Below are 26,870 nucleotides of genomic sequence, written 5' to 3'. Positions count from 1 at the left end.
AGCTGCTGTCTGGCAAAACACCCAAGTAGTCATAACTCACATTTTATTGTAAGTATAAAGGAATCATTTAATTTAAAAATGTCAAGGAAGTGAACTAGGAAGAAAGCCAATATGAGACCTTAATGCTTTCACAACTAACAAACTCTAGGCATTTATATGCTAAGGGTGAACCAAGTTAATGTCATGTACATTACTAACCATCTACAGTGTGTATCTTAAAATTTTAAGTGATTTTAATTTCTGTAACATTTTCCTAACAAATTACATTTTGCACTTAAAATGAATAAATAAAAATAAAATTTACCCCCCAAAATATCAAGGTACAATAGCAAGTAAAGGAACTGCACTGGAGGGACAAATGCTATAGCTTCATTTTAGCCACTGATTTGTTATAATAGTTTTAGGTTATGTTTTGTTTTGAACATACATACAGATCCACACAGTCATAGTAGTAGTAGTGGTAAGGAGTATAGACTTGAGTCAGAAAAATAAATTTTAATCCATAGTCTGACATTCTGCTATACAATCTTGGGCAAGTTTAGCAGCTTTACGCCTAATTTCCTATCTATAAATGGGGATACCAGTGCCAAGTTAATAGGATTATTGTGGATTTAAATTTTAAAATACAAGTAAAGGACTTAGAGGCAGATACATAGTAACCAATCAGTAATGTCAGCTATTATTGTTAGAGGGTAATATTGGAATCACAATTATTATTCAGAGACGGAACTATAATGATCTGAAGTGTTCCACTTTTAGACTACCTGCTGCCAATGCATGAACAATGTGTTAGTACTAAACTGAACTAGAATTGTATCAACTCAAGAATTAAATCGTTTGATAAAAATATTCTACTCTTTTCTTATATTATTAAAAACAACAGGATGAAAGGCTTGTGCTAGGGCCACAGACCTCTGAGTTCTCTATTTAACCATATAAAAATATCATACCTTAAAAACCCCCAAGATGCACCATACCATCTTGGCCTACAGATTAGATTGGGAAAACAGGAAGGATTGGGCCCCCAAAGTATAGAGCCAATACAAAAGGTCTCAGGGGCCCATTTTCCTTCTAGAAAATATCCACAGCAATCTAGAATCATTAGGAAACTCTATAAAGTTTAAAGACCTCCTAGGAGATCTCAGGCTGGCCTAAAATAAATGATAAAGGAAAAAAATGCGCCTGAGCAGCTCAATAAAGAGGAATTCCTATACTCCCTCTAGTGTGAATCCCTGATTTAAATCTTGAGGGGTCCTAAAAGCCCTCAGAACATCTTCACGATGCCACATAGCTCTCTGCAGATGACACACATCTCGAGGGCATTAGACACTTTCTCCAGAGGAGAAAATAATGTTACATTTGGGGAAAACTTCCGAGGAAGAAAGGTGTAAGGCAAAGCAAAAACAAATGGAAAGACTTGTGTGAAATTCAACTGAAACCAATGGTAGTCCATCAAAACCTCTCTAAAATATAGGGGTAACTGAGCAGCACTGGGGATGGGGTCTAAAACACATCAGAGGTACTCACAAAGGGAAAAAGAAGCAAACAATTCTCACACTTGAATTTGAACACAGAACTTATCCAAAGAGTAGAGTAAAAACGTGATCTTTATACTAGGAAATTCTCACTGATGTAAGTCTACGTCATAGATATGTATCTGTCAAATAAACTACAAAAGACACTTACCTCCCTTTTTTTAGCTTCATTTGTGCTATACTTTGGAAAGAGGTAGGAAAAAATATTTCCACAGCAACAGGCAACATGTACCAGAGGACCTTCTTTTCCTAAACTCAAACCTGATGCCACAGCCAATACTAATGTGATGGTTTTGATCATTAAAGTCCATTTTCCCAAGTAACCTCTGATGATGAATCCACTTAAAATAGTTTTAATCTACAAAGGAAAGAATAAGACAGTTTAATTTTCTTTAAGAAACAGGAGAACTTAAGTTACTCTCTTGTTTTACTCACAAAACCATCTTGCAAAAATTTTTAGGTGGACCAAGGAACAATTCACAATTTTTCAAAAGCCTTAACTGTTATGCTACATATAATAAATCTGTATCATATGCTAATTATCTTCTCAAGCAAGGATTGAAGGCAACCTTATCTCATGAACAAAACTAAAATACAAGGCCATGTTAAAGGAAATACATACCTTAATACAAGGGTTGTAATTACATAACCAGGAAAAGGCAAATATGAGTATTTCTGTTGTAGAAACATAGATACATTTCAGACATTCTGTCAGAAATAAGGAATTATGTCTTCTCATAGTACTGTCATCACGTATGTTATTTTCCTGTATATTAATAACGGTAAGTGGCAACAGCTAAATGCTGCATGATACTGCCCCTTATTAAAGACTTTTATTCTCCTTCCTTCCTTCCTTCCTTCCTTCCTTCCTTCCTTCCTTTTTTAGAGAGAGAAAGAGAGATCGTGCCCACACCAGCAGGGGAGAGGGCAGAGGGAGAGAGAGAGAACCCCAAGCAGGCTCCATGCTGAGCGTGGAGCCCGATGCGGAGTTTGATCCCACAACCCTGGGACCACGACCACTGCTGAAACCCAAAGGTAGACATTCAACCAACTGAGCCACCCAGGCACCCCAAGACATTCTTAACTAACAAAATTTTAAAAATCACTACATTTCAAAAGGAAATGTGCTAGAAAAAGCTGATAACTTACTTAAGACATAAAAATTAAAAAGGGAAAGAAATGAGTTCCCATCACATTATTCAATATATTCTTTAAATACTGTTGATAGGGGCGCCTGGGTGGGTCACAGTCAGGTGAGCATCCAAATCTTGATTTCGGCCAAGGTCATGATCTCACGGTTCATTAGTTTGAACTCCATGTCAGGCTCTGTGCTGACCGCATGGGGCCTGCTTGGGATCCTCTCTCTGCCCCTCCCCCACTCATGCTCTCTGTCTCTCTCAAAACAAACCTTAAATTAGTTAATTAATTAATGTTGACTTAAAAAATCCAAAAGTTTGTACTACTGACCCACTATGATCAAATGTTTATTTTCAAGTATAAAATGGTTATAAATATTATCTACCAAATTCAAGAATTATTAACTTATCTAGTTAAAAGACAGTCATAGGGGCGCCTGGGTGGCTTAGTCGGTTAAGCTCAGGTCATGATGCTGTGGTTTGTTGAGTTCGAGCCCCACACTGGGCCCTGTGCTTATAGATCAGAGCCTGGAGCCTGGTTCAGATCCTGTGTGTCCTTCTCTCTTTGCCCCTCCCCTACTCTCTTTCTCTCTCAAAAATAAACATTAAAAACAAATTTTAAAAAAAAGATAGTCATAAAAAGAGAATTAACGTATTCAAGTCAGGTTCATAGCAGCCAAAACATCAACTAATCTATCACAGAACTTTAGGCCACATAATAATTTTCCAGGTTTATAACTGAGTCTTCTGATATTTGTTTAGTCACGTGCTAAATTAGTGGTGGAAAAAGAAAAATCAACCCTCACAGTTAATGATAAAATGTCTATGGGGAAGAATTTCTTTCAGTGATATCTATAATCAGCTTACATTTTTAAGATTCTCTTTTTCTAATTTTCTTTCTCATGTTACAAACCATTTCCCCAGAAAGACTACTTTTTCCCCCAAAGGCAAAAGATAAACACTGTAACAATCACTTAATGATTAATGATATTAAATATTGCATGGCTTACCTCTGGAATTCCAGAGCCACAGGCATATGGAGCAAATACCTTTACCAGGGAAACGGCAAGAAAGGCAAAACTCAAGGCCCAGAAGATGTACATTATGTAATTCATGATGTAAGAACCAGGGCCCTAAAAGGCAAAGCATTTAATAGTATAAATTTAATTTACAGTGTACCCCTAATGCAAGTGCTTGCCACATAAGAAATTTGGGTAAAACTCGAAAGTTTCCTGGATTTACTTCCACATTAGTAAAAGCTTTATATGAACAAAATATTTAAGTACAATCAAAAAGACATACTCATATATATATATATATATATATATATATATATATATATATATATATATATATGGGGCCTTAATCTATTGAATGTTTTTCCTAGCTTTTTCTTGATCCCTAAAGTCTAAATGTCAAAAATCTGCTACACTTTAATCTCTGCCTACCCACAAACCACATTTTGGAAACAGTTGTGAAGACAAAATTGCATTCCCACTTAGATCTCATTCTGCTGCAATTTTCCTGAGGATCAAATGAGAAACAGCATACTGCCCATGTTACCAGCAAATATATTCTCTTTTTATAGCTTGAAAATTCAGCTATAACAAAACTTTAAAAATATATCCGCATATGACCACACAACTACATATATTATATAACATTCTAACTTCTACAATGTTCTTCAATATAGAACATCAAGAACAGTAAAATAATCATTTAAATACTATAATATCACAAAGAAAACTCTATAGATTTCTTCGAGATATCTCCAGTTACAAGGCTTATTTTACTAAATTTTTTGATAATTCATACTTCCTGACAATTGTGATATGTTAAGCAGTTTTAATAACTTGACTTCATATTAACTTTCTGTGATTAAACAGATCCCATCACACTTCTTTTCTACAATAAGACATTCAATGTCATAATGGAATAGACTTGAATGTGACTATGTAGTTAACTAATACAAAAGCTTCTTGAAGCTTTACATTTTACTTGCTGCAATGTATTCTCATATTTTCCAATCTATCCTATTACATTTTTTTTTCTTTTAATGCAGCTGCAAGAATCTGTGAATAATTCTGTTAATTAAGTGAATTAGAGACTCATTTCACTGTATCAATTTTTAATTCATCTTTAGACACAGCAAGACTTACTTCTGCTTGACCTATGATTAATTCTGCCCATGTTTTCCACTGTGGACATTTATCCCTCTCTTCAAATGTTGTTTCATTAGATCCCCAACAACACTGTTCATGGTTGTACCACAATGCACTAAGGCAAATGCCCTCCTTTAGGTCAGTCATCCAGTCAGCAGCAATGTCTATTAATCCAGCCAATGCCCCTGTAAAAACATGTTGGAGGTGGCAAAAAAAAAAAAAAGAACAAAAAAAGTGAATTTTTGGGAGGCATTTAGAACTATCAAGTTAAAAGAGTCCAAGAAAACTGGGGACTCCCTATAAATAAAGGGTCACATAGGAAATATTATATAATTAACATTTTTAACTGTAAATAGCCACTCTTTAAAATAAAATGGCTATTCTTTGTTTGAAATTAAAAGTAGTTACATCATTAAAATTCACTGTGATTTGTAATAAAGGTGTTTAAAACACACTAAAAAGATCTTTAAAAGACAGCTATCTGGCAGGAGGTTCACAAATCAGGTTATTAAAATCAGAGTTTTTAATGTTTCAATCTGAAACTTAATAAAATTACGAATGATCTCAATATCATTAAAATTTAATGTCCATTAGTAGTGAAACTCATAGCATTAATGAATTACCCTGACAGATTTTCACTTTTTTCTTAAATAATAGAACATCAAATGTACCAAGATCATGTTACTGATAAAATACAAAATATGCAAATTTATGGTCAAAGTCTAGATCCTTCTTATTGTATGAAAAGATCAACAGGTCACAAACACAGTGGCCACAAAATTCCTGTGCATGCCAATTAGAGATAGCAGTACTTCCTTCTATTCTCCACATAAATTTTAATTTGCCTCATGTTCTTCTGGACATAATCTTCCATGATGGAAACTGAAAGTCATTAAAACAGTCCTTAATGTTTGTTTCCAGATCTGCAACTGCTATTTCTTAAAATCTCACACAGAGGGACTCTGTGGGCACTCTATAGCATGGTAGTTAAAATGTGGGCTCTTCAGCTAAACTGCCTAAATTTAAATCTTTGCTTGGCCACTTACTGGCTACATCACCCTAGTCAAGTTACTTAACCTCTCGTGCTTTATGTAAAATGGTGACAATAACAGCACTTATTCCATAGGACTGCCATGTCGTTTACATACATGTAAAGATTTTAAGGCAGTGCATGACACTTACAGGAAGCACTTAATAAATATTAGCTACTTATAATGATTTAACATTAAAAGATACTTTATTGTATATCTGGACCAAACCACATATTTTACAGATATAGAAACTGAACCCAGAAAGATCAACCAAACTGGATAAACACTTAAAGTGACAGAACCAAGACTAGACTCTGAAGCTTCCTGCATCCTAGTCTTATACTTAAGGTTTCTTGAAAGAAACAAAACAAATGCTTTTAAAAATCCAACAGGACCTGAAAAAAAAAAAAAAAAAAACTGCAGGAAGGAGGGGAGAACTATTTATTTTTTCTGTTAACGAAAAAAGATTGCATTAAAATTTTTCTTTACCTGATGCCAATCCTGTAAGTGTTACTACTAACCATCCTGACCATGCATCATATAAGCTTTTTGTCATTTCCCATGCTGATTCTTTCTTTTTGCTGTTGATCTGAAATTAGAAATGTTTATGTTTCATTTTTCAAACTATGAATAGAAGACACAATTCTAGAATCCAAAAGTTTTTCTCACTTATTTTACATGAGACAGTAGTTGATAAACTAAATAATGGGAAAGGTGAGTTTGGGGCAGAATCACTATGTCAGACAGTTGTTATACCCATAAACCAGATGCTAAACATTTACCCAGAGATCTGCATTTTTAACAAAAACCTCAGGATATGAGAGCAAGGGATCCACAAACCAGAAAGAGTCTTGCCTAGGCTGTTTAAAATTGAATCAAATTTAGCAGATATACATCTTTTATATTAACAGAAATAAGACATTATAGATTGAAATGTCCGTCATTCCTTGGCCATTTTTTGGTCCTAACAATTAAATAATAATCCTAGCAAGATTATAATATTCTTTAAAAGGTAAGGTCAGTGAATAATAGTACCATACCCATAAATATAGTATACAATAGTCATGTGAGTAAAGAGGTTTACCAAAAGTTGCAGGCCTGTAAATATGCAGGTATGTAGAGTTTTAATCCCAGCTGTGGGGTCCAGAGGCTCTCTTCTATCACTGTGTAAGGTAAAAGAGTCCTCTACTGAATATAGCAGAGGAAGGGAGATTAGCAGGATAGGAATAGATTTGATTTTCAGATCTCACTCTACTAAGACACAAGAAGGCAAGTCTTCCTTCTCTTTTTAAGAATTATCCCTAACTGGCCCAAACCTCTTCTATTCTACTAGGATTGTTGCTTTAAAAAGCCATATTCTCAGTCTAGGGCTTCAGTACTCAAACTGTCCCACAGAATGGCAACAGCTGGAATTCAATGATCTGGTCTATTTTAAACCTCTGGTCTACTTTAAGCCATAAGGCCTCACTAAAAAGATTCCAGTTAAGTTCTGGGTTGAATAAGGCGCAATTTTCCACCTTCTATACCATAAGCAACTAATCACAGATACTAAGCATTCTTTAGAGGTGGAAGTTAGGTTCCCCTCTTTCAAAAATAACCATTAAACCCCATGTTGCTTTTTCTCAATGAGAGTAACTATAATGTTTTATACAATATGAGGTAAAACCTTGGAAATCATCTAAATGCTCATCAATACAGTATTGGTTAAGGGTATTGCAGTTTATCTGTGTAATGGAAAATTCTGCACTCACTGAAAAAGAATGAGATAGATGCAGTGTTGTGCAGGGGAGAAAAGCAAAGTGGATACATGTGGGTACAGAAGGCTTCCATTTACCTAAGAAAAATAAGTACATAAATACATATGCTTGCATTAAAAAATTTTTTTTAATGTTTATTTTTGAGAGAGAGAGAGAGAGAGAGCATGAGTGGGGACAGGGCAGGGAGAGAGAGAGACACAGAATCAGAAGCAGGCTCAGGCTCTGAGCTGTCAACACAGAGTGTGACACAGGGCTTGAAATCATGAACCGCGAGATCATGACTTGAGCCGGTTGGATGCTTTAACCGACTGAGCCACCCAGGTGCCCCATATATGCTGTATTTTTAAAAATAAAGGGACAAACCATAAAATGTTAAAAGTAAATCATTATTTTAACAGAAGGGAGGCAACAGGTTAAATGGGACAGGGACTTTAAAACAAATAATTTGTATGTGTAACCCTAGTGGGATAAACACTAAGAACAAAAAATATTATAAAAAAAAGAAAGAAAACACTGTAACTTTTCAATAAGCACATCGCTGGTGACAGTGCTGGTAATATTCTTAACCTAGCGTGTGTGTATTGTGAAGTAAACCATATGCTTATATATGTGGTATTGAGATTTTTGAAATGGCTGAAAGATGATACAGATTTAAGAACTGGAGGTTAAACAAAAGCTCAATAGTACTGAATTTAAATCAGAAGGTTCCTATAAGCTTATGAAGCTGGTAGAAAACAATGGCCAGGGGCGCCTGGGTGGCTCAGTCAGTTAGGCGGCTGACTTCGGCTCAGGTCATGATCTCGCGGTCCGTGAGTTCGAGCCCCGCGTCGGGCTCTGTGCTGACAGCTCAGAGCCCCGGAGCCTGTTTCAGATTCTGTGTCTCCCTCTCTCTCTGACCCTCCCCCGTTCATGCTCTGTCTCTCTCTGTCTCCAAAATAAATAAACGTTAAAAAAAAATTAAAAAAAAAAAAAAAAAAAAAGAAAACAATGGCCAGCCCAGACACTCGAAGTACCTCTGGTGCCTGCACTGCCTATAAGCCATTTTCCTTCAAAGGAAGCAGGGTCCCTGGGGAAAACGGCTGACTCCAGGCAGGAAATATGTAAGATGAAGTGGGATCATCTTCTTTTCCCAGAATATGCCAAAATCTACTAAGCATGTGTCAGAGGAGACAGGCATCAACCTAAAGAAGTTCCCACTGGCCAAAAATGGAATAACATATGCATCGATAAGGATAATAACAGTGATGATTAAAACACATCTAATATGTTTAAATCTGTGAGTGCATGAAGATACAGAAACAAAAACCAAACAAGCGAACAAAAATCTCATTGGTCAACTTTGAGGATTCTAGGGAACCATTTAATTTCAAACCTTCTCCCTTTTCTGTACAATCTGAACTTCAGGGAACCCAAATAATTGGTATGAAGAAGGTTCTCCTTATAGAAAATTTCAAGCTAATAAATAAAAAAAGAATGACAATTAGTGACATTTTACAAAATACTGAAATAGTAATATTTGAAATGATATAATGTTGATTTGCTTCAAAATCTGAGGTAGGGGGCTATACAAGTATAAAAAGTTTAGGGGGAGGCACACATAGGTGGCTCAGTTGGTTAAGCATCTGACTCTTGATTTCGGCACAGGTCATGGTCTCACAGTTTCAATGTGGTTCGAGCCCCACATTGGGCTTCATGCTGACAGTGCAGAGCTAGGGCTATTCTCTCCCTCTCTCTCCCTCTCTCTCTCTCTCTCTCTCCCCCTCTGCCCCTCCCCTCCTCACCCTCTCTCTTTCTCTCTCAAATAAATAAACTTTAAAACAAATTTTTTTAAAAAGTTCAGGGGGAAAAGAGAATTGGGTAGGTATATATGCACTGACACAGAAAGTTGGTGTTTTTTTTAATGTAATGTTTTAAAAACAACAGTGAGAACATTTATGTGTAGAATTTCCCAGGTTAAAAAAATGTTGTTTATACAACCATAGATCAAAAGCACAGAAAATGATACTTGACCTATCTAGAAAGAAATGATTGGTAAGATTAGCTAGGACACTGACTACTTCATATTATTATTATTATTACTATTTTTTAATGTTTATTCATCCTTGAGAGAGAGAGGGGGGCAAGCACTAGTGGGGAAGGGGCAGAGAGAGAGCGAGACACAGAATCTGAAGCAGGCTCCAGCTCTGAGCTGTCAGCACAGAGCCCAACACGGGGCTCGAACTCACGAACTGTGAGATCATGACCTGAGCCAAAGTAGGACGCTTAACCAACTGGGCCACCCAGACGCCCCTTCATATTATTTTTTAAATGTCATATTATTTTAAATGTTTTCAAGAACTATGGACTACCTTCAAAATCAGAGGGAAAAAACTGTATTGTGGTTTCTTTTAGTCTTAATTTGCTTTAAAATCTTATGAACATGATGTCTTCAGGATACTTTCATACTACCTCACTTTAAAACACATTTTAACTGCAACTGCAGTATGTTAATGACTTTGTAAATATACGTAATTCTAAGTACAACTGATTTACCTAACAATCATATGAGATGCAGGAGTTATAGTGTGCCTGCATTAGGCATACTGGATTAAAACACTGGATCTTATAATGTTGCCACGGACACTCTGAGGGTCCCTGAGACCTTCTCAAGAGGGCTTCAAGGTCAAAACTGTTTTCATCATAATATTAAAACTGATGTGCCCTTTTCACTGTTTTGACATTTTCACTGATAATGCAAAAGCAAATGCAAAACAGCTGCTCCTCAGCACAAATCAAGGCAGTGGCATCCAAATGTACTGGTAGTCATTACATTCTTCACTGCCACGTATCCCAGCAAAAAAGGAAAAAAAAAAAAAAAAAGTAAGTAAACACCAGTCTCACTTAAGAATGCCTTTGATGAAGTAGTAAAAGTTATTATGCCTCAATCATTGAGTCTTTTTTATAGTATGTGTGATGACTTAAGTATATATAAAGCCTTCTGATACATACTGAAGTATGAAATTATGTCTTGAGGAAAAGCATTTAAGTGACTTATTTGAGTTGCAAAATAAACTTGACACCTACACATGGAACACCATTTTTACTTGAAACAAGGACACCAAAGAATGGTTTTTCAGACTTGAGAATCTGACAGGCATTTTCTCAAAAACAAATCAAGTAAGCCTGTCATTTCAAGTGAAATAAGAGTGTATTTGTTTCTAATGATAGAATTTGAACTTTCAAGTAAAAATGAGAATTTTGGGAAATTTGTTATCTATCACTATAAGCATGACAGATTCCCAATACTTAAAGACTTTTCTAAAGAGATCAGGGTTGATACAACAAATGTATTTTTTTGATATTGTATAATGAAACTGAAAAGTGTCAACACTAGAAATAACAGCATAGATCAGTGAATATTTTCCAAATGATCGCTACATGATGTTACAAAATTATTCATTAGAATTGAAGGTGAACTAACAGATTTCAATGTAACAAAGACAAAGGGTCCACTGATATAGTTTCAGATTACACTGGCAACTAATCTTTAAGAAACTACCACCTGTCACTTTGGTACAGTATCAAAGAATATCCACAATGATACAAAAAGGTTATTAAAATACTCCTAGCTTTTCTAACTACCTACCTATATGAGTTTGGACTTTCTTCATATATTTCAACCCAAATAATATCACAACAGACTGAATTCAGAAGCAGATATTAGAATCCAGCAGCCTTTAATAAATAAGACAATAATGAGACTTATGAAAATATAATGTCACTCCTTCACTAAATATTTTTATTTTGGAAAATACAGTTATTTTTCATAAAAATGTTGTGTTTTCAGAAATATATGCTTTGATGTTAATGTATAACAGGGGTTTGGCTACTTTTAAATAAATTAGCATTTTAAAAAATTCTTAGTTTTTGTATCTAACATGGTAAATATCAATTAATATAACAACATAAACTAAGTTCCTTCACTATCCTCAGTAAGTGTTTAGAGTTTAGAGTTTAACAGTGTTCCAAGATGAGGTATGCCTGGGTAGCTCAGTTGTTAAGCATCTGACTTCAGCTCAGGTCATGATCTCACAGTTCGTGAGTTCAAGCCCCACTTGTGGTAAGCTTGAGCCTGAGCCCACTTCAAATGAGCCCGCCTCTCTCTCTCTCTCTCTCCCTCTGCTCCTCCTGTGGGGATTCTTTTTCTCTCTGCCCCTTGCTCATTTGTGCCCTCTCCTCTCTCTCGCTCTCAAAAAAATTAGAATAATAAAATAAAATCTAGTGTTCTGAGATGATAAAATAAAATAATAAAATAAAATAAAGTAAAAGAAAAGAAAAGAAAGGAAAAGAAAAGAAAAGAGAAAAGAAAAGAAAAGAAAAGAAAAGAAAAGAAAAGAAAAGAAAAGAAAAGTGTTCTGAGATGAAAAACCTTGAAAATCACCACTGGAATGTATTGGGTCTTCCAGAAAAGATTAATAATGAGTGATGAATCTCAGAGGTTATACTTGTCATGAACAATATAATCTAATTTTAATTTCAACTTTAATATACAAATATACATTAATATGAAAGATTATAACTAATTTGTACAAGCAGTTATTTTCATTTACAAGTAAATTTCAGACCTCAAAGTTATAGTGGGCCTGTTAGAATTTCGAATTTTACTTTTCAAAGAGATTTTCCTTTTTAAATTAATTTTTGGACTACATTGTATCAATAAGTTACCATCCACAAGTTGTACTTTTTAGTAAACAGCATTCTTTTTTTTATGAATGTTTTTTATTTAATGAATAAAAACAGTGAGGGGCACCTGGGTGGCTCAGTTGGTTGAGAGACCAACTTCGGCTTAGGTCATGATCTCACGGTTTGTGAGTTCGAGCCCCACGTCGGGCTCTGTGCTGACAGCTCAGAGCAGGAGCCTGCTTCTGATTCTGTGTCTCCCTCTCTCTCTGCCCCTCCCCCACTCATGCTCTTTCTCTGTCTCAGAAATAAACATTAAAAAAAATTTTTTTAAGTGATACAACTTCATAAATTTTTTCTAATTTAGAAGAAATTTAGGTATTTAAAAAAATTTATTTTTTAATGTTTATTCATTTTTGAGAGAGAGACAGAGTGCAAGCGGGGGAGGGGCAGAGAGAGAGGGAGACACAGAATGAGAAGCAGGCTCCAGGCTATGACCTGTCAGCACAGAGCCTGATGCAGGGCTCAAACCCATGAATCGTGACATCATGACCTGAGCCAAAGTCTGAGGCTCAACTGATTGAGCCACCCCGGCACCCCGCCCCTAAAAAAAAATCTTCTTAAGTGTATTTATTTATTTATTTAATTAATCTCTATACCCAACATGGGGCTCAAACTCATGACTCTGAGATCAAGAGTCACATGTTCTTCTGATAGAGCCAGTCAGGTGCCCCTATTTATTTTTTGATGTTACAAATGGAATAGTTTACTTCTTTTTTTTTTTAATGTTTATTTATTTTTTAGAAAGGGAGAAAGAAGGAGACAGAGTGTGAGTAGGGAAGGAGCAGAGAGCGAGGGAGACAGAATCCAAAGCAGGCTCCAGGCTCTGAGCTGTCAGCACAGAGCCCGATGTGGGACTTGAACCCATGAACTGTGAGATCATGACCTGAGCAGAAGTCAGATGCTTAACCAACTGAGCCACCCAGGCACCTTTGGAATAGTTTTTTCTAAAGAAATTTTAGCCAAACTCTTTACCCAAGATGTAACTGAAATATACACTTGCTATAAAAACCATTGGAAATATTATTGCAATATAGTATTTTTTTGATTAGTATTCATCACAATACTTAATATTTCCTTTACAGGACTCAATTTGAGAATCTCAGAATTTGAAACCGAGAAAGGGGATAAAAGAAAATAGCAAAATCCCATGAAATTATCTCCCAATATGTTTCTTCTTTTGCAATAATAAGAATTATATAACAAGTTTCCTCTTTTTTTTTTTTTAATTTTTTTTTTTTTATGTTTATTTACTTTTGAGAGAGACAGAGACAGACTGTGAGTGTGTTGGGGCAGAGAGAGAGAGGGAGGCACAGAATCTGAAGCAGGCTACAGGCTCCAAGCTGTCAGCACAGAGCCTGACGCAGGGCTCGAACTCACGAGCCATGAGATCATGACCTGAGCCGAAGTCGGATGCTCAACCAACTGAGCCACCCAGGCGCCCCAACAAGTTTCCTCTTTTGCTGTAGCTGCTGTGCTACCAAAAATGAAAAATTATGCTTACTTCTATACCTTGATCTTCCTCCCCAACTCACATGCTGTATTTTCCCAGTCCTTGCTTTTTTTTTTTTTTTTGTCTTTTTTTTTTTGTCTTATAATAAGTACTTACACTTCCTTGATTTTAAGCTACCTCAAATCCTTTCTGGATTGATCCCAGAAGTAAATTAAAAAAAAAAAAACAAAAAACATATACAGAGGGGCACCTGTGTGGCTCAGTCAGTTAAGCATCCAACTTCAGCTCAGGTCATGATCTCACAGTTGGTGGGTTTGAGCCCCATGTCGGGCTCTGTGCTGACAGCTTCTCAGAGCCTGGAGCCTGATTCAGATTCTGTGTCTCCCTCTCTCTCTGCCCCTCCCTCACTCATGCTCTGTCTCTCTCTCCCTCTGTCAAAAATAACCATTAAAAAAATGTTTTTAATTACATATATAGAGAAAAAATATATAATACTTATAAAATGTAGAAATTTAACGAAATGTACTTTAATGCATAATATATATTTTGGCAGCTTGAGATCACTGGCAAAAATATTATTAAATGATGTAGTTATGCACTATATTAACAATTAGTGAAAACACTTACCCGTCTATGCCTTTCTCTGTCTTTACATTTCTCTCGCACCCAATCAATAGTATGGAAATCATCATATGTACCAACACCTGGAATTGGTTCATCCAAAAGATCCAACAAGTGTGTAGAACTGTTAATGCTGCCTCCATTTGTCATTGTATAATGAGTTCCTACAAAGCAAAAAAGAAAAATGAATATGCTTTATGAGAGACAATGATGAACTACATAAGCTTCTTAGAAATTCATTAGTAATTCATAAAGAAACAGGATCACTTGAAAGGCAATAAAACGGAAAAAGGAAAACATCAAAAAAAGTTATCCAAAACTTAGAAATAAGGCAAAAAGACCGTAGCAGGTCTCTTTAAACCCATACTAGAGTATCAAAATAAGCCTGAGGAAAAGGACTTTATTTTCTATTGATTAGGGCACAGACTCTGTAAAGTTGAATAATGACTTAAAGAAGATTGATAAATTGAAAACATCTGCTTTCGTCTGGCAAAAAACATAACTGAATTTCATCTAGTAGAAAAGATAATACTTAGAGTTGTAGTGTTGGGGTATTTTGTTTTTTCCCTGTAAGAAAATTTCACTCACTGATATTTTGTCTCACATATCCTCCTCTAAGTCATCTGTCACCAAGCTAGTTTCCTCATTAGTATTAAATAAATCTTTGACATGTGCTCACTATATATTTATAAATGTAAGAGACTTAAAGGTACCAGGAAGGACAGTGAACGACAATTCACACACACAAAAAAAAGAAATACAGATGGCTCTTAAATTTAAAAAGTTCAATCCAACCCAAAAAAGAGAAATGCAAATCAAACCTACAATATCATTTTCCTCTATCAGATTGGTAAAGATGAAGAAGCTGGCTAATGCACTGAGTTGCAAAGTTATGGGGAAAGAGGGCTTGCCAGAAAATTATTAAAGTATAAACTAGTATAACCCCTCTGGAAAGGCAAAGCTACCGAGATTTAAAATACACAGACACTCTCAAACCCAGCTTATCCACTTCCAAAAATTCTTCTTGCAGTTACACTTGCATAAATCCGTAAGTTATGCACAGTGTGGTAAAACATCTTACTGTGTGCTCTAGAAGGAAAACAAACAAACAAAAATTAATGCACAAGTGCTCATAATCTAAAAGGAGGGTCAGCAAAAGAGCCAGAGAGTGAATACTTTAGGCTTTGGAGGCCATATAGTCACAGCAATGCAACTCTGCCATCGTAGCACAAAAGAAATCACAGACAATCTAGAATAAATGGGTATGGTTGTGTTTCAATAATACTTTATTTATGAAACAGGTGAAGAGCAGCATTTGGCTCAACCCTTAATCTAAAGTCTCTACACTACAAACAAAAGTCAACTGAAGACATTTATTAAGAATTTTCAGGGGCGCCTGGGTGGCTCAGTCGGTTAAGCGTCCGACTTCGGCTCAGGTCACGATCTCGCGGTATGGGAGTTCGAGCCCCGTGTCGGGCTCTGTGCTGACTGCTCAGAGCCTGGAGCCTGTTTCGGATTCTGTGTCTCCCTCTCTCTCACCCTCCCCCGTTCATGCTCTGTCTCTCTCTGTCTCAAAAATAAATAAACGTTAAAAAAATTTAAAAAAAAGAATTTTCAGGGGCGCCTGGGTGGCTCAGTCGGTTAAGCATCCAACTTTGGCTCAGGTCATGATCTCGTGGTTTGTGAGTTTGAGCCCCACATCGGGCTCTGTGCTGACAGCTCAGAGCCTGAAGCCTCCTTGGGATTCTGTGTCTCCTCCTCTCTCTGCCCCTCCCATGCTCATGCTCTCTCTGTCTCTCAATAATAAATAAACACTAAAAAAAAAAGTTAAAAAAAAAAAAAAGAATTTTCTACTTGGGGCACCTATCTGGCTCAGTCGGTAGATCTTGATCTTGGGATTGTAAATGCGAGCCCCACGTTAGGTGTAGAGATTACTTAAAAATGAAATCTAGGGGCTCCTGGGTGGCTCAGTCGGTTGAGCGTCCGACTTTGGCTCAGGTCATGATCTCGTGGTTCGTGAGTTCAAGCCCCGCGTCGGGCTCTGTGCTGACAGCTCGGAGCCTGGAGCCTGTTTTGGATTCTGTGTCTCCCTCTCTCTCTCTGATCCTCCCCCGTTCATGCTCTCTCTGTCTCAAAAATAAATAAACGTCAAAAAAAATTTTTTTTAATTTAAAAAAAAAATGAAATCTAAAAAAAAATTAAAAAGAATCTTCTCCTTAATGGCACTCTTCTAGATAGAAGATACAAAGATAATAAAAATATTGTCCCTGACTTCAATGTAATACTGAATATTGAACTAATAAACTTAATGTCTATTTACTTCTACCAAGTAGAAGAGGGTTCTCTCTTACCTCCCTATTTAATATATTTGAATATTTGCCTTGGAATGTGTAAAACTTCTAAAAAAAATAATAGTATATTGATTTCAGTGTTTTGGCAGAAGTACTCCGGGAATAAATAATTTATCATTCTTGGCTAAGGGTTTAAAAACCCAATCTCTGCAAGAGCCCATGTTGATTTACATAAAACAACCTTATACTTTTGTACACTAGCTCTTTCTTCTCTCTGCCCTGATTTTACTCGCAGTTTCCACTTGGTAAAAGCTGGCTGAAAGGCCACAAATTTTCTTAGGGAAATAACTACTGGAGAATATAATGAATATTTATAATGCCTTGACTAATTTGAGAATCTCTGACTCTGCTTTCCATATAATATTATAACTGGTTATTTAAAAAGATGGTTTTGGAGGGACATGTCAAAAGACTCTGTGGCCTTCTGATATGACAACATCATTTCCGGCCAAAGGAAAAATAAAATAAGCCCCATTTGAGCGAAATCCTACAAAATAATGGGTTACATTCTTTAAAAATGTCAGTAATGAAAGACAAAGAATGACTAAGGAACTGTTCTAGACTAAAGGAGACTCAAAAGACATGACACCTGAACAGAACACGTGCTGCTGGATTAGTAGAATGTAGACCAAGAAAAATGCTGTGTTTTGTTTTGTTTTTTGTTTTTTTTTTAGAGAGCGAGCGAGTGCAAGCTGAGGAAAGGGGCAGAGAGAGAGAGAGAGAGAGAGAGAGAGAGAATGAATCTTGGCTCAGTGCACAGCCCAACACGGAGCTCAATCCCACAATACTGGGATTATGACCTATGCCACAATCAAGAGCTGGATGTTCTTGATGGCAACTGACTGAGCTACGCAGGTGCCCCTCTTTTTACTATTTTTCAACATCTCTGAAATGAAAAGAAAATGTTTTTTCTTAATTCTACTATGTAATATTTTGCAAACTTCCAACTCCCCCACCCCATGTTGCCCTTATATGCATAGAGTTCCAGAACACGGACTGCTGATCTTAATTAGTATTCTTCTATTCAAAAACTAAAAGGCAAAATTTCTGTATCACTTAACATACATCCACACAATACATCACCAGCCGCAAGATAAGAATTGTCAAGCTGTTTGTACCACAAAGATGATAAGCAAATGAAGCATGTAGTACTCTAACAGACATAAGCCAGGAAGTAGAAAAGCAGACACCCGTTTTTTATGAGGTAGCAAAAGGTACAGCAACACAATAAAAAAGATTTACATTAACTCTCTGGGTCTTGTCTTTAATGATTTTCAAACAGTCAATCTGCAGAAACTACTCTGACATCTAATTTACAAAACTATGTAGCAATTCAAAATGTCTGAAAACCAGAAATAAAACTTTAAACCAGGGGACCTTGTGAACCAAAGTTTTGTGCTTTGGGGTTTTTAGGTAGTGCCCCTTAGAACTGAGGCTGCTACAGAACATGTTAGCATGAGAATTAGCCAGAGCAGTTTGTGTGCCCAACAGGCTGTTTGTAGGTCAGTCTGTCCCTTCACCTCTATTTGCTTCTACATAACAGAGCAATGGTGTTTGGAAAAAAGCAGATTATAGGCAGAAGTACTGATTGGTATTTTGGTTTTGGGGGAGCCCACAGAAACAGAGTCACTGTTTCCCCTCTGAATTATTTCTAAAAAAAGTCTGGGTCATTCTTGTGACTCCTGCTATCAAATTGGCTTAGATGGTAACAAAGATAGATTTTGGTATGAAAGTAAAATAAAAACTTTTTGCTCAGACAGCAATGACTAGAATATTTCTTTGGCTCTGGTCAAGTTAATTAAATGGAATCCCCAGGAAAAGAAAGGCAGACATTTCAATCTGGCTTTAATTTCTCTCCTTTTGTCCTCTTACTCATTACACAGGGCTATTACCGAAAATTGAAAGACATCACACTGAATGTGAAATCAGCATTTTTTTTTTTTCAATTTAAAGTTTGTAATTGTGGAGTGTTGCACTTGGTGGTCTGTCCTCTGCTCTGCTTCCCTTCATTTTTTAACTACAGAGGTGGGGTCGTCTCCATTTCCAAGACACATTTGCCCCACAGATCTGTCCCCTATTTCTCATATCTCTGAGGAGAGCAGTCATCACATTCATGGCAGGGATTTTGAGCTCAATAGTTCAGAGGCCCCCAGACAAGCTACAAACTGTGACGAAGGGTGTGGAGTCTCTCATTTGTACAGACTGGATTCGTCACACATGTACCAAGTCAAGAATTCCAGATAAAGTGTTTCAGCCTTCACCTTCAGATAATGAAAAATATGGCGGGAATCTATAGCACCCTCATAAGCTAAATATTGTTACCAGACTAAAAAGTAGAAAAAGATGTCCATATTGGGAAAAAGATATAATAAAGATGCTTGGGTTAGAAAAAGCACATATTCCTCAAGTTCATAACACTAGCCCTTCAGGTAATGCAAAACTGAAAGTGGTTAAACATTTGATAAGAATCAAGTCCCCGAGGTTGCCACAAGGACTTCCAGCAGAGGAGGACATGTATGACACATGCCTCAAGAACACTGGGGAATTAGTAATGTGGTGGCATCTAAACCCTATAGATCAGGAAGCAGTCAAGTCCTAATGCCAGAGCAATTTCATTTTTAAAAACATAAATTATTTTTACTTAAAGAAAGTGTAAGGGGCGCCTGGGTGGCTCCATTGGTTAAGGGTCTGACTTATGGTTTGTCATGATCTCATGGTTTGTGAGTTTGAGCCCTACATCGGATTCTGTGCTGACAGCTCAGAGCCTGGAACCTGTTTCAGATTCTGTTTCTCCCTCTCTCTCTTTGTCCCTTCCCTGCTCACACTCTCTCTCAAAAAAAAAAAAAAAAAAAAAAAAAAAAAATTAAAAAAAATTATTTTTAAAGATAGTGTGAAAGTGTTTATTAAAATATATTTTAAATACTAAAAAAAAAAGGTTTATAATTGCAAAAGGATTACTAAATAAAATCCAAGAAAAGTTAAATAAGAGTTTAAAGAAGAGTTAATGCCTATCCCTCTCAAACTATTCTGAAACACAGAAAAGGAAGGAAAGCTTTCAGTGTTTCCATTCTGTTAGGCCTGCATTATCCTGGTATCAAAGCCAGGCAAAAACACTACAAAGCAAGAAAATTACAGACCAACGTCCCTGGTGAACATAGATGCATAAAATCAACAAAATATTACCAAACCAAATTCAAACATATATTAAAAGCATGACACACCATGATTAAGTAGACCTTACTCCAGGGATGCAAAGATGGTTCAATATCCACAAATCAAAGTAATATACCACAATAACAAAACTGATAAAAATGATATGATCATCTCAACAAATGCAGAAAAAGCATTTCACAAAATTCAACATTCGTTTATGATAAAAACTCTCAACAAAGTGGGTACAGAGGGAACACATTACAATCTAATAAAGACTAGATAGGACAAAACCAAAGCTAACATCATACTCAATGATGAAAAGCTGAAAGCTTTTCCACCAAGATCAAGAATAAGCTTTGTACGATAATTTGAAATCTGGGATTTCAAACCTCTAGCTTTGTTGTTCTTTCTCAAGATTGCTTTGGCTATTTATTAGTGGTCTTTTGTGGTTCCATACTAATTTCAGGGTTATTTGTCCTACTTCTGTGAAAAATACTATTGTTATTTTGATAGGGATTGCATTGGATCTGTAGATTGCTTTGGGTAGTATAGACATTTTGACAATATTAAGTCTTCCATGAACACATGAATCCATGAGCACTGCATATCTTTCCATGTATTTGAGTTTCTTCAATTTCTTTCTTTAGTGTCTTATAGTTTTCAGAATACAGGTCTTTTACCTCCTTGGTTAAATTTATTCCTGGGGTTTTTTTGTTTTTAAGATGTATTTGTGAATGGGATTGCTTTCTCTTTTTTTTAAGTTTGTTTGTTTGTTTATTTATTTATTTATTTATTTATAATTTATTTCGGGAGAGAAAGCATGAGTGAGGGAGGGGCAGGGGGAGAGGGAGAGAGAGAAAGACAGAGAGAGAGAGAGAGAAAGAGGGAGGGAGAGAAAATGAATGAATGAATGAATCTCAAGCAGGCTCTGCATGGTCAGCATGGAGCCCAATGTGGGGCTCAAACTCATAAATGTGAGATCATGACCTGAGCCGAAATTGTATGCTTAACCAACTGCACCACTAGGGGGGCCCCAAGTTTGTTTATTTTGAGAGAGAGAGTGCACATGCCTGTTTTAACCAGGTTGGGGGGGGGGAGGGAAAGGTGGGGGGAGGGAGGGAGGGAGGGAGGGAGAGAGGGAGAGAAAGAATGAACCCCAGCAGGTTCCATGCTGTCATCACAGAGCCCAATATGATGGGGCTTGAACTTACAAACCGTGAGAGCACTGAGCCAAAATCAAGAGTGGACACTTAACTTACTGAGCCACCCAGACGCTCCTAAATATTCCTAACACAGCATTTCTTTTTATACAGTTCACTGCAACCTAGATTTGTTTATAAAGTTTAACTTACATATATTAAAATGAGACAAATACAAATAAATTATGTATGCTAATAAAATTTTTATAAGCAACAGCTTATGTGACCCAGCTTTACCTCTCAATTTCATCTTACACATGAATGAAGCATGTATCTTGTGCAAATTAAAGTACATATTACATGAATATAATGTGTGTGTGTGTGTGTGTGTGTGCGTGTGTGTATAAATTACATCTCTCCCTTTCCTAAAATAATACTTACAGGGTTGGCTAATTAGGAAATTACTATATGGCTTTCCTAAAGTGGTATCTCAAAAGGAATCTATAAGACAAAGAGATTTATGGGATGAAATAAAGGTGGTCAGGCCACATTACCCTGATAATGCCTTTCTTTGAACTCAGTAAAAGCTCTTCTTAGAGTTGCATTTTATTAACACAAAATGACATCATTTACCCTGGATTTCCCATTTCTCAAAGCATAGACTGCTTGCATTTACTTGCCTGTGAAGACTGTAGTAGGGGTGCACCAGAATACCTTTTGAAAACACTAATCAAGGTTCCTTACCCAACACTATTTCCTTGTCGTCTCCACATATTTTTCTTCTACCAACTCAGCGAGACATTTGGAAAAGAATGAAAAAGAAAAGAAATACACAACAGGGAAAGAAATACACAGGAAAAGAAATACACAACAGGGCTTAGAAAACAAGAGTCACTACTGTGGCTTCTCAGTTTCAAATTTAGGCTTTTAAAATCCAGAGAAAAGGAAAAAATTTTAAAGTATCTTTGAGTTATGATAGGTTTCTGGGTTTCTAAAGGCTTAGAGTTTCTGCAATAAGACATGGCCTGAGAAAAGAATAGATGAAGAACCAATCCTACATGACTACAGAGGTTTGCTGGGGAAGCAAGGAGAGGAAGTCGAGTAAACAAGAGTTGTAATAGTTAAACTGGCCACTTTCTTAACCTTTTAACATTTTCCTATAAAGAAAAAATAGAGATGACATCATACTAGCCACACTTAGTTATAAGCTCTTTATTACTTACCATACTTACCAAAAACTATCTCATATCATTAAATGCATATGCACATCATTTTTAATATACTTCAAATTACTATACTTGTGACATAGTGTAATTTAAACCTCCAGGTTAGTTTGCATTACAAACAGAACATACAGTAAACATGTGAGCCTAATCAGTCATCCTCTTTCCCAATTAATTTTTAAATTTTTAACTTTTTTCTTGTTCTTAACATTTTTCCCTAGCTGCATGCCCAGATATTCAAATCAATGACCAGCTGTGTCTCCAAACTTAAAATAACCACATTAACCAGTAGCTGTCCTCAGATTAGGATTATTATCTGTATAATGGTCCCTTATTGACCTAGAAACCCCTTTCCTTTCTTTCTGTAACAGAACCCAATTATTTTTAGGAAACTTCTATTCCTCATTGCATGCAGTCTTGGTGACAGCATCAGTCAAGGTGTCTTCCCCTCCCTAGATCTAAGTTAGACTAATCAACTCTATCTCCTGGAAATGTAAATCTTGAGCAGAGTGCTACAAAAACATTGGGAGTCTATTAATTTCAATGACTTAACTTCAGAAGGATATAGGATAGTTCCTGGTACTTGTATTGTAAGAAAGTATAATCTGAAAGTGGTAGCTCCCAAATTTGAGAAAAAAATTGAAACTTTTCTGGAGGTCTGGCTACCAGATACCAATGATTACCCTTCTACTACATAATGGCTGAAAAACAACAGCAAAAAGACTGGAGAAAAGACTGCCTGCTTTTCAGAGTGACCCAGTAGAGAAATTCCATGACCTTTACGCACTGTGACTTTAATGCACTTGTAGATCACAAAGACCTACAGTCATAGTCTAGCTCCGTCACCTATTAGCTGTATAACCTTGCACAACTTGCTTACTAACCTCTTAGAGGTGGGTTTTTTCACCCACTTTTAGGGTACTATGTGTAAACTGGAGATAAATCATGTAAAATAGCTAATAATATATCTGACAAACAAAAAATCAATAAACATGAGCTATTGTTTCTGCTCAAATATTCTGGCATTTAAAACTTCATCATGCTGCATTATATTACTCATTTGTATTACTCATGTGGCGATATTCTTAACCCAAAGATTGACAAAATGACAAAGAAGGGGGGAAAATGTCTTACAAACTTCAACAATAAGCTCTTCTACAATTATATATTGGGCAAAAATCCTGTAGATTTAATAGGTAACTTAATTCACCATGCCCAGCTGGTATGGACACAGAAACAAATTTCTAAAATCAATCTATGGTCAATAACAATCTTTCCATGAAATGGGCATTTTGTTATTCAAATATCACCAACAATATTTCATGGGTCAGCACTAAACACCTCAGTAAACAGGAAAGATTCTCCAATCGATAAACTGTTAACTGGGTTGCAGTTTTCTTGCAAAAATAACTTTATTGATAAGAGAAGTTCCTTGTCTTGTTTATTTTTTCCCCAGATGCAGAACTTTTTAAAATCCATACATCCCTCTGTATACCCCATTAGCAGTCCCTCTCCAATCTTTTCTACCCCTAAGCCCCTAGCAACCACTAATATACTTTGTCTACATGGATTTGCCTATTTGGCATTTCATATAAATGGAATCGTACAATATGTAGTCTTTTGTACTTGGGTTCTTTCATTTAGCATAATGTTTTCAAGGTTCATCCATGTTGCAGCATGTATCTGTACTTCATTACTTATTATTAGTGTTGCATCGTATGGATATACCTCATTTTATTTATCCATTAATCCACTGATGGACCTTTAGATTGTTTCTTCCTTTTGGTTATTATGAAACATGCTTCTATAAACAGTTATATAAAAAAAATTCATACATACCTATGTAAACAAAAATTCATTAACTAATATCTGAAATCTAAGTAAAAAAGTTACTAGCCTTTTTTCAATAAATGATGCTAGGACAACTGGCTATCCACATACAAAAGAATAATAAAGCTGGACCTGTTCCCTCACACCATATATAAAAATTAACTCAAAACAGATCATAGGCCTAAATGTAAGAGCTAAAACTATAAAACTCTTAAAAGAAAACATAGAAGTAAATGCTTGTAACCTCGGGTTAGGCAATCAGTGGCTTTGCAAATAAAACACCCAAGCCCAAGTGACAGAAGAAGTAACAGATAAACTAGACTACATCAGAATTAAAAAAAATCCTTCCCACCTAGAAGCGAGACGCTGTTATATATCTGGTATCTAACAACAACAAAACAATATTTACATTGTTCTTGGCACATTGGACATTGTTCTTGGCACTTCACACATATTAGCTCATTTAATCCTCACAACAACCCCATGAAATAGGTAATACTCCATTTCATAAATTAAAAAACAAAACAGAAAGTTAAAGGATATACCTAAGGTCAAACACATACTAAGTAGTTAACAGGGATTCAAATTTAAGCAGTTTGATTCCAAAGGCATTTCTTACCACTATGTAACACTGCCTAAAAATAGTTGTATGGTTAGTTTGGCTGCATATGTATAAGATAATGTGGACACACTTCTGAGGAGGTTAAGGACTCTTAGGTAGTGCCTTCTCCCAAAACACTTATGCACGTTGCACTTTGCTTTCAGACAATACAATCCTACCCTTCACCATTTTTATCCCTCTTTGTCTCTGGTTACAGACAACTTGTCCTGTATTACTTAAAATGCTGAAATGAAAAACTGTTGCAATAGCAATCATGGGCACTTCTCTGCTACCACCACTCATGTCCCTATGCTTTAGCAGGGGTCTACGACAATAACACATCCCATTCTCATTGTCAGGTTGCTCCAGATTCATTTTAAGGCCTTAGGAAGCCTACCTTTACCCCAGGGAGAGCTAACTGCCTCTCCCGGTATATACTTAGAAACTGGTCTTCAAACTTTTTTGACTGTGGCCCACAGCAAGAAACATCTCTCACTGACATAATGAGAAGTGTTCCCAAGTAAAACCAAAGTTTAGTATACTTACTTTGTTGTGGAAAACAAATACAATCATACTTTACTTTCTATTTTCCTTTTCTTTTACTGGTCACAACGCAGTTGATTTCATGACCACATATTAAAATGTGCAATTTGACAAACACTGAACTAAAATACAGACGTTAATAAAATTACACCTGAAACTGAGCTTAATTGTAAATTTCAGTCACACATGGTCAGCAGCCTAAAGTCTCTTCTCAAAGGGGAATAGCCAAATAATAGTTTTGGATGAAAAAGTAGGCATATATTTATTTACTAAGATTATCATTATCTCTAGAGTCAATCTCAAAGATGTGGGAGCTGTCATCCCTGGCATTTGTAGTCATAATGCAGACTACTGTCCTATCATACAAACAAAACATACACACTTTTTATTAATTATGAAAGAAGGCAGCAGAAATCCAAAATTCTACATATTCTGACTATCCAGTTTCTTCTGTATATTAAATACAGGAAGTCTAGTCCTCATTGTGACTTTTTTTTCCTTCCCTCTGTGACCCTACTGATAAGAAATGGTCATCCTGGTGAGGGAGGGGAAAGTAAATGTAAGTTGATAGTGGAAGTTCCAGAATGTTAGCAGACTCCCACATGAAAGATTAAAAAGGTAATGGCAAGCACAGTACTAAGTTCTTAGTAGTTGGTCAATTAAATGCCTGCTAGATAAATGAATAAAGTATATGCTCTTGATATTTGTTCTGCCATCCACGGTCATATTTGTGATCTATTTAAACTACAAAGATTTGGTAATTAAAACCAAATTCTAGGGGTGCCTGGGTGACTTAGTCGGTTAGGCGTCCAACTTCGGCTCAGGTCATGATCTCGCGGTCAGTGAGTTCGAGCCCGTGTCGGGCTCTGTGCTGACAGCTCAGAGCCTGGAGCCTGTTTCGGATTCTGTGTCTCCCTCTCTCTCTCTGATCCTCCCCCGTTCATGCTCTGTCTCTCTCTGTCTCAAAAATAAATAAACATTAAAAAAAAAAATTAAAAAAAAATTCTAAAGCTGAACAGAGTAAGCAGCAATGCTGAATCCATTACCCAATTCACTGTTTTCTCCTCTGTTCCATTGTCATCCCAAAGTAAAAAGTCACATCCTTACGTAGAGATGATAAAGTGGATATTAAGACAAATGTATAATTGGAAACAAATTCCATGTTCATTTATTATCTATGAATGTAAGATAATTTGTACATTACATAAATAAAAAGATTTATGAAATCTGCTTTCTTAAATGGCAAGACGAGTAAACAGAAAATTAATCTTTTTGATTTAATTAAGGTTGTAATGGACTACAAAAACTTACAAATTAAACATGTTTATTTAAAAAAATTTTTTTAATATAACTTAAACCACCAGTCTCCTGTGGCTTTGTGTAGGCACAAAGCAGAGACCTCAATGCCAGGAAAATAGCCAAAATTATAAACCTAATCTATGTGGCAGGAGATCTGCTCACATTTTGAAATCTTGACACACAAAGCATTTCTGACTTAATGACAAGCCATGAGATATTAAAGTGTCAGTTATTTTTAGAAAATAGAGCTAAAGATAGTAATATGAACCAGATTTTATTGAAGGTTTTAAATTCAGATACTGTAAGCAAAATAAATT

General features: G+C 36.1%; 1 protein-coding gene and 1 pseudogene across 4 annotated transcripts in view; one reads left to right on the top strand and one right to left on the bottom strand.

The window, feature by feature from the left end:
• Positions 1-26,870, bottom strand: part of CLCN3 (Cl-/H+ antiporter 3) — a 96,905-nt gene that overhangs the window by 25,280 nt on the left and 44,755 nt on the right. For all 4 annotated transcript variants that reach the window (XM_078445607.2, XM_078445609.2, XM_078445608.2 and 1 more), the window contains 5 exons: positions 14,421-14,578; positions 6,354-6,453; positions 4,831-5,018; positions 3,682-3,804; positions 1,687-1,893 (listed from right to left, as the gene is read on the bottom strand). In XM_078445607.2, coding sequence (XP_078301733.1) covers positions 1,687-1,893; positions 3,682-3,804; positions 4,831-5,018; positions 6,354-6,453; positions 14,421-14,578 — 776 coding nt within the window. The remainder of the gene's footprint in view (positions 1-1,686; positions 1,894-3,681; positions 3,805-4,830; positions 5,019-6,353; positions 6,454-14,420; positions 14,579-26,870) is intronic.
• Positions 18,675-19,422, top strand: LOC132691929 (large ribosomal subunit protein uL30m pseudogene; annotated as a pseudogene).

The sequence above is a fragment of the Panthera onca genome, chromosome B1 (genome assembly GCF_046562875.1).
Source record: "Panthera onca isolate mPanOnc1 chromosome B1, mPanOnc1 haplotype 2, whole genome shotgun sequence".
Taxonomy (NCBI): domain Eukaryota; kingdom Metazoa; phylum Chordata; class Mammalia; order Carnivora; family Felidae; genus Panthera; species Panthera onca.
Note: the sequence above shows the minus strand (reverse complement) of the source record. Positions and strands in the feature narration are given on the sequence as shown.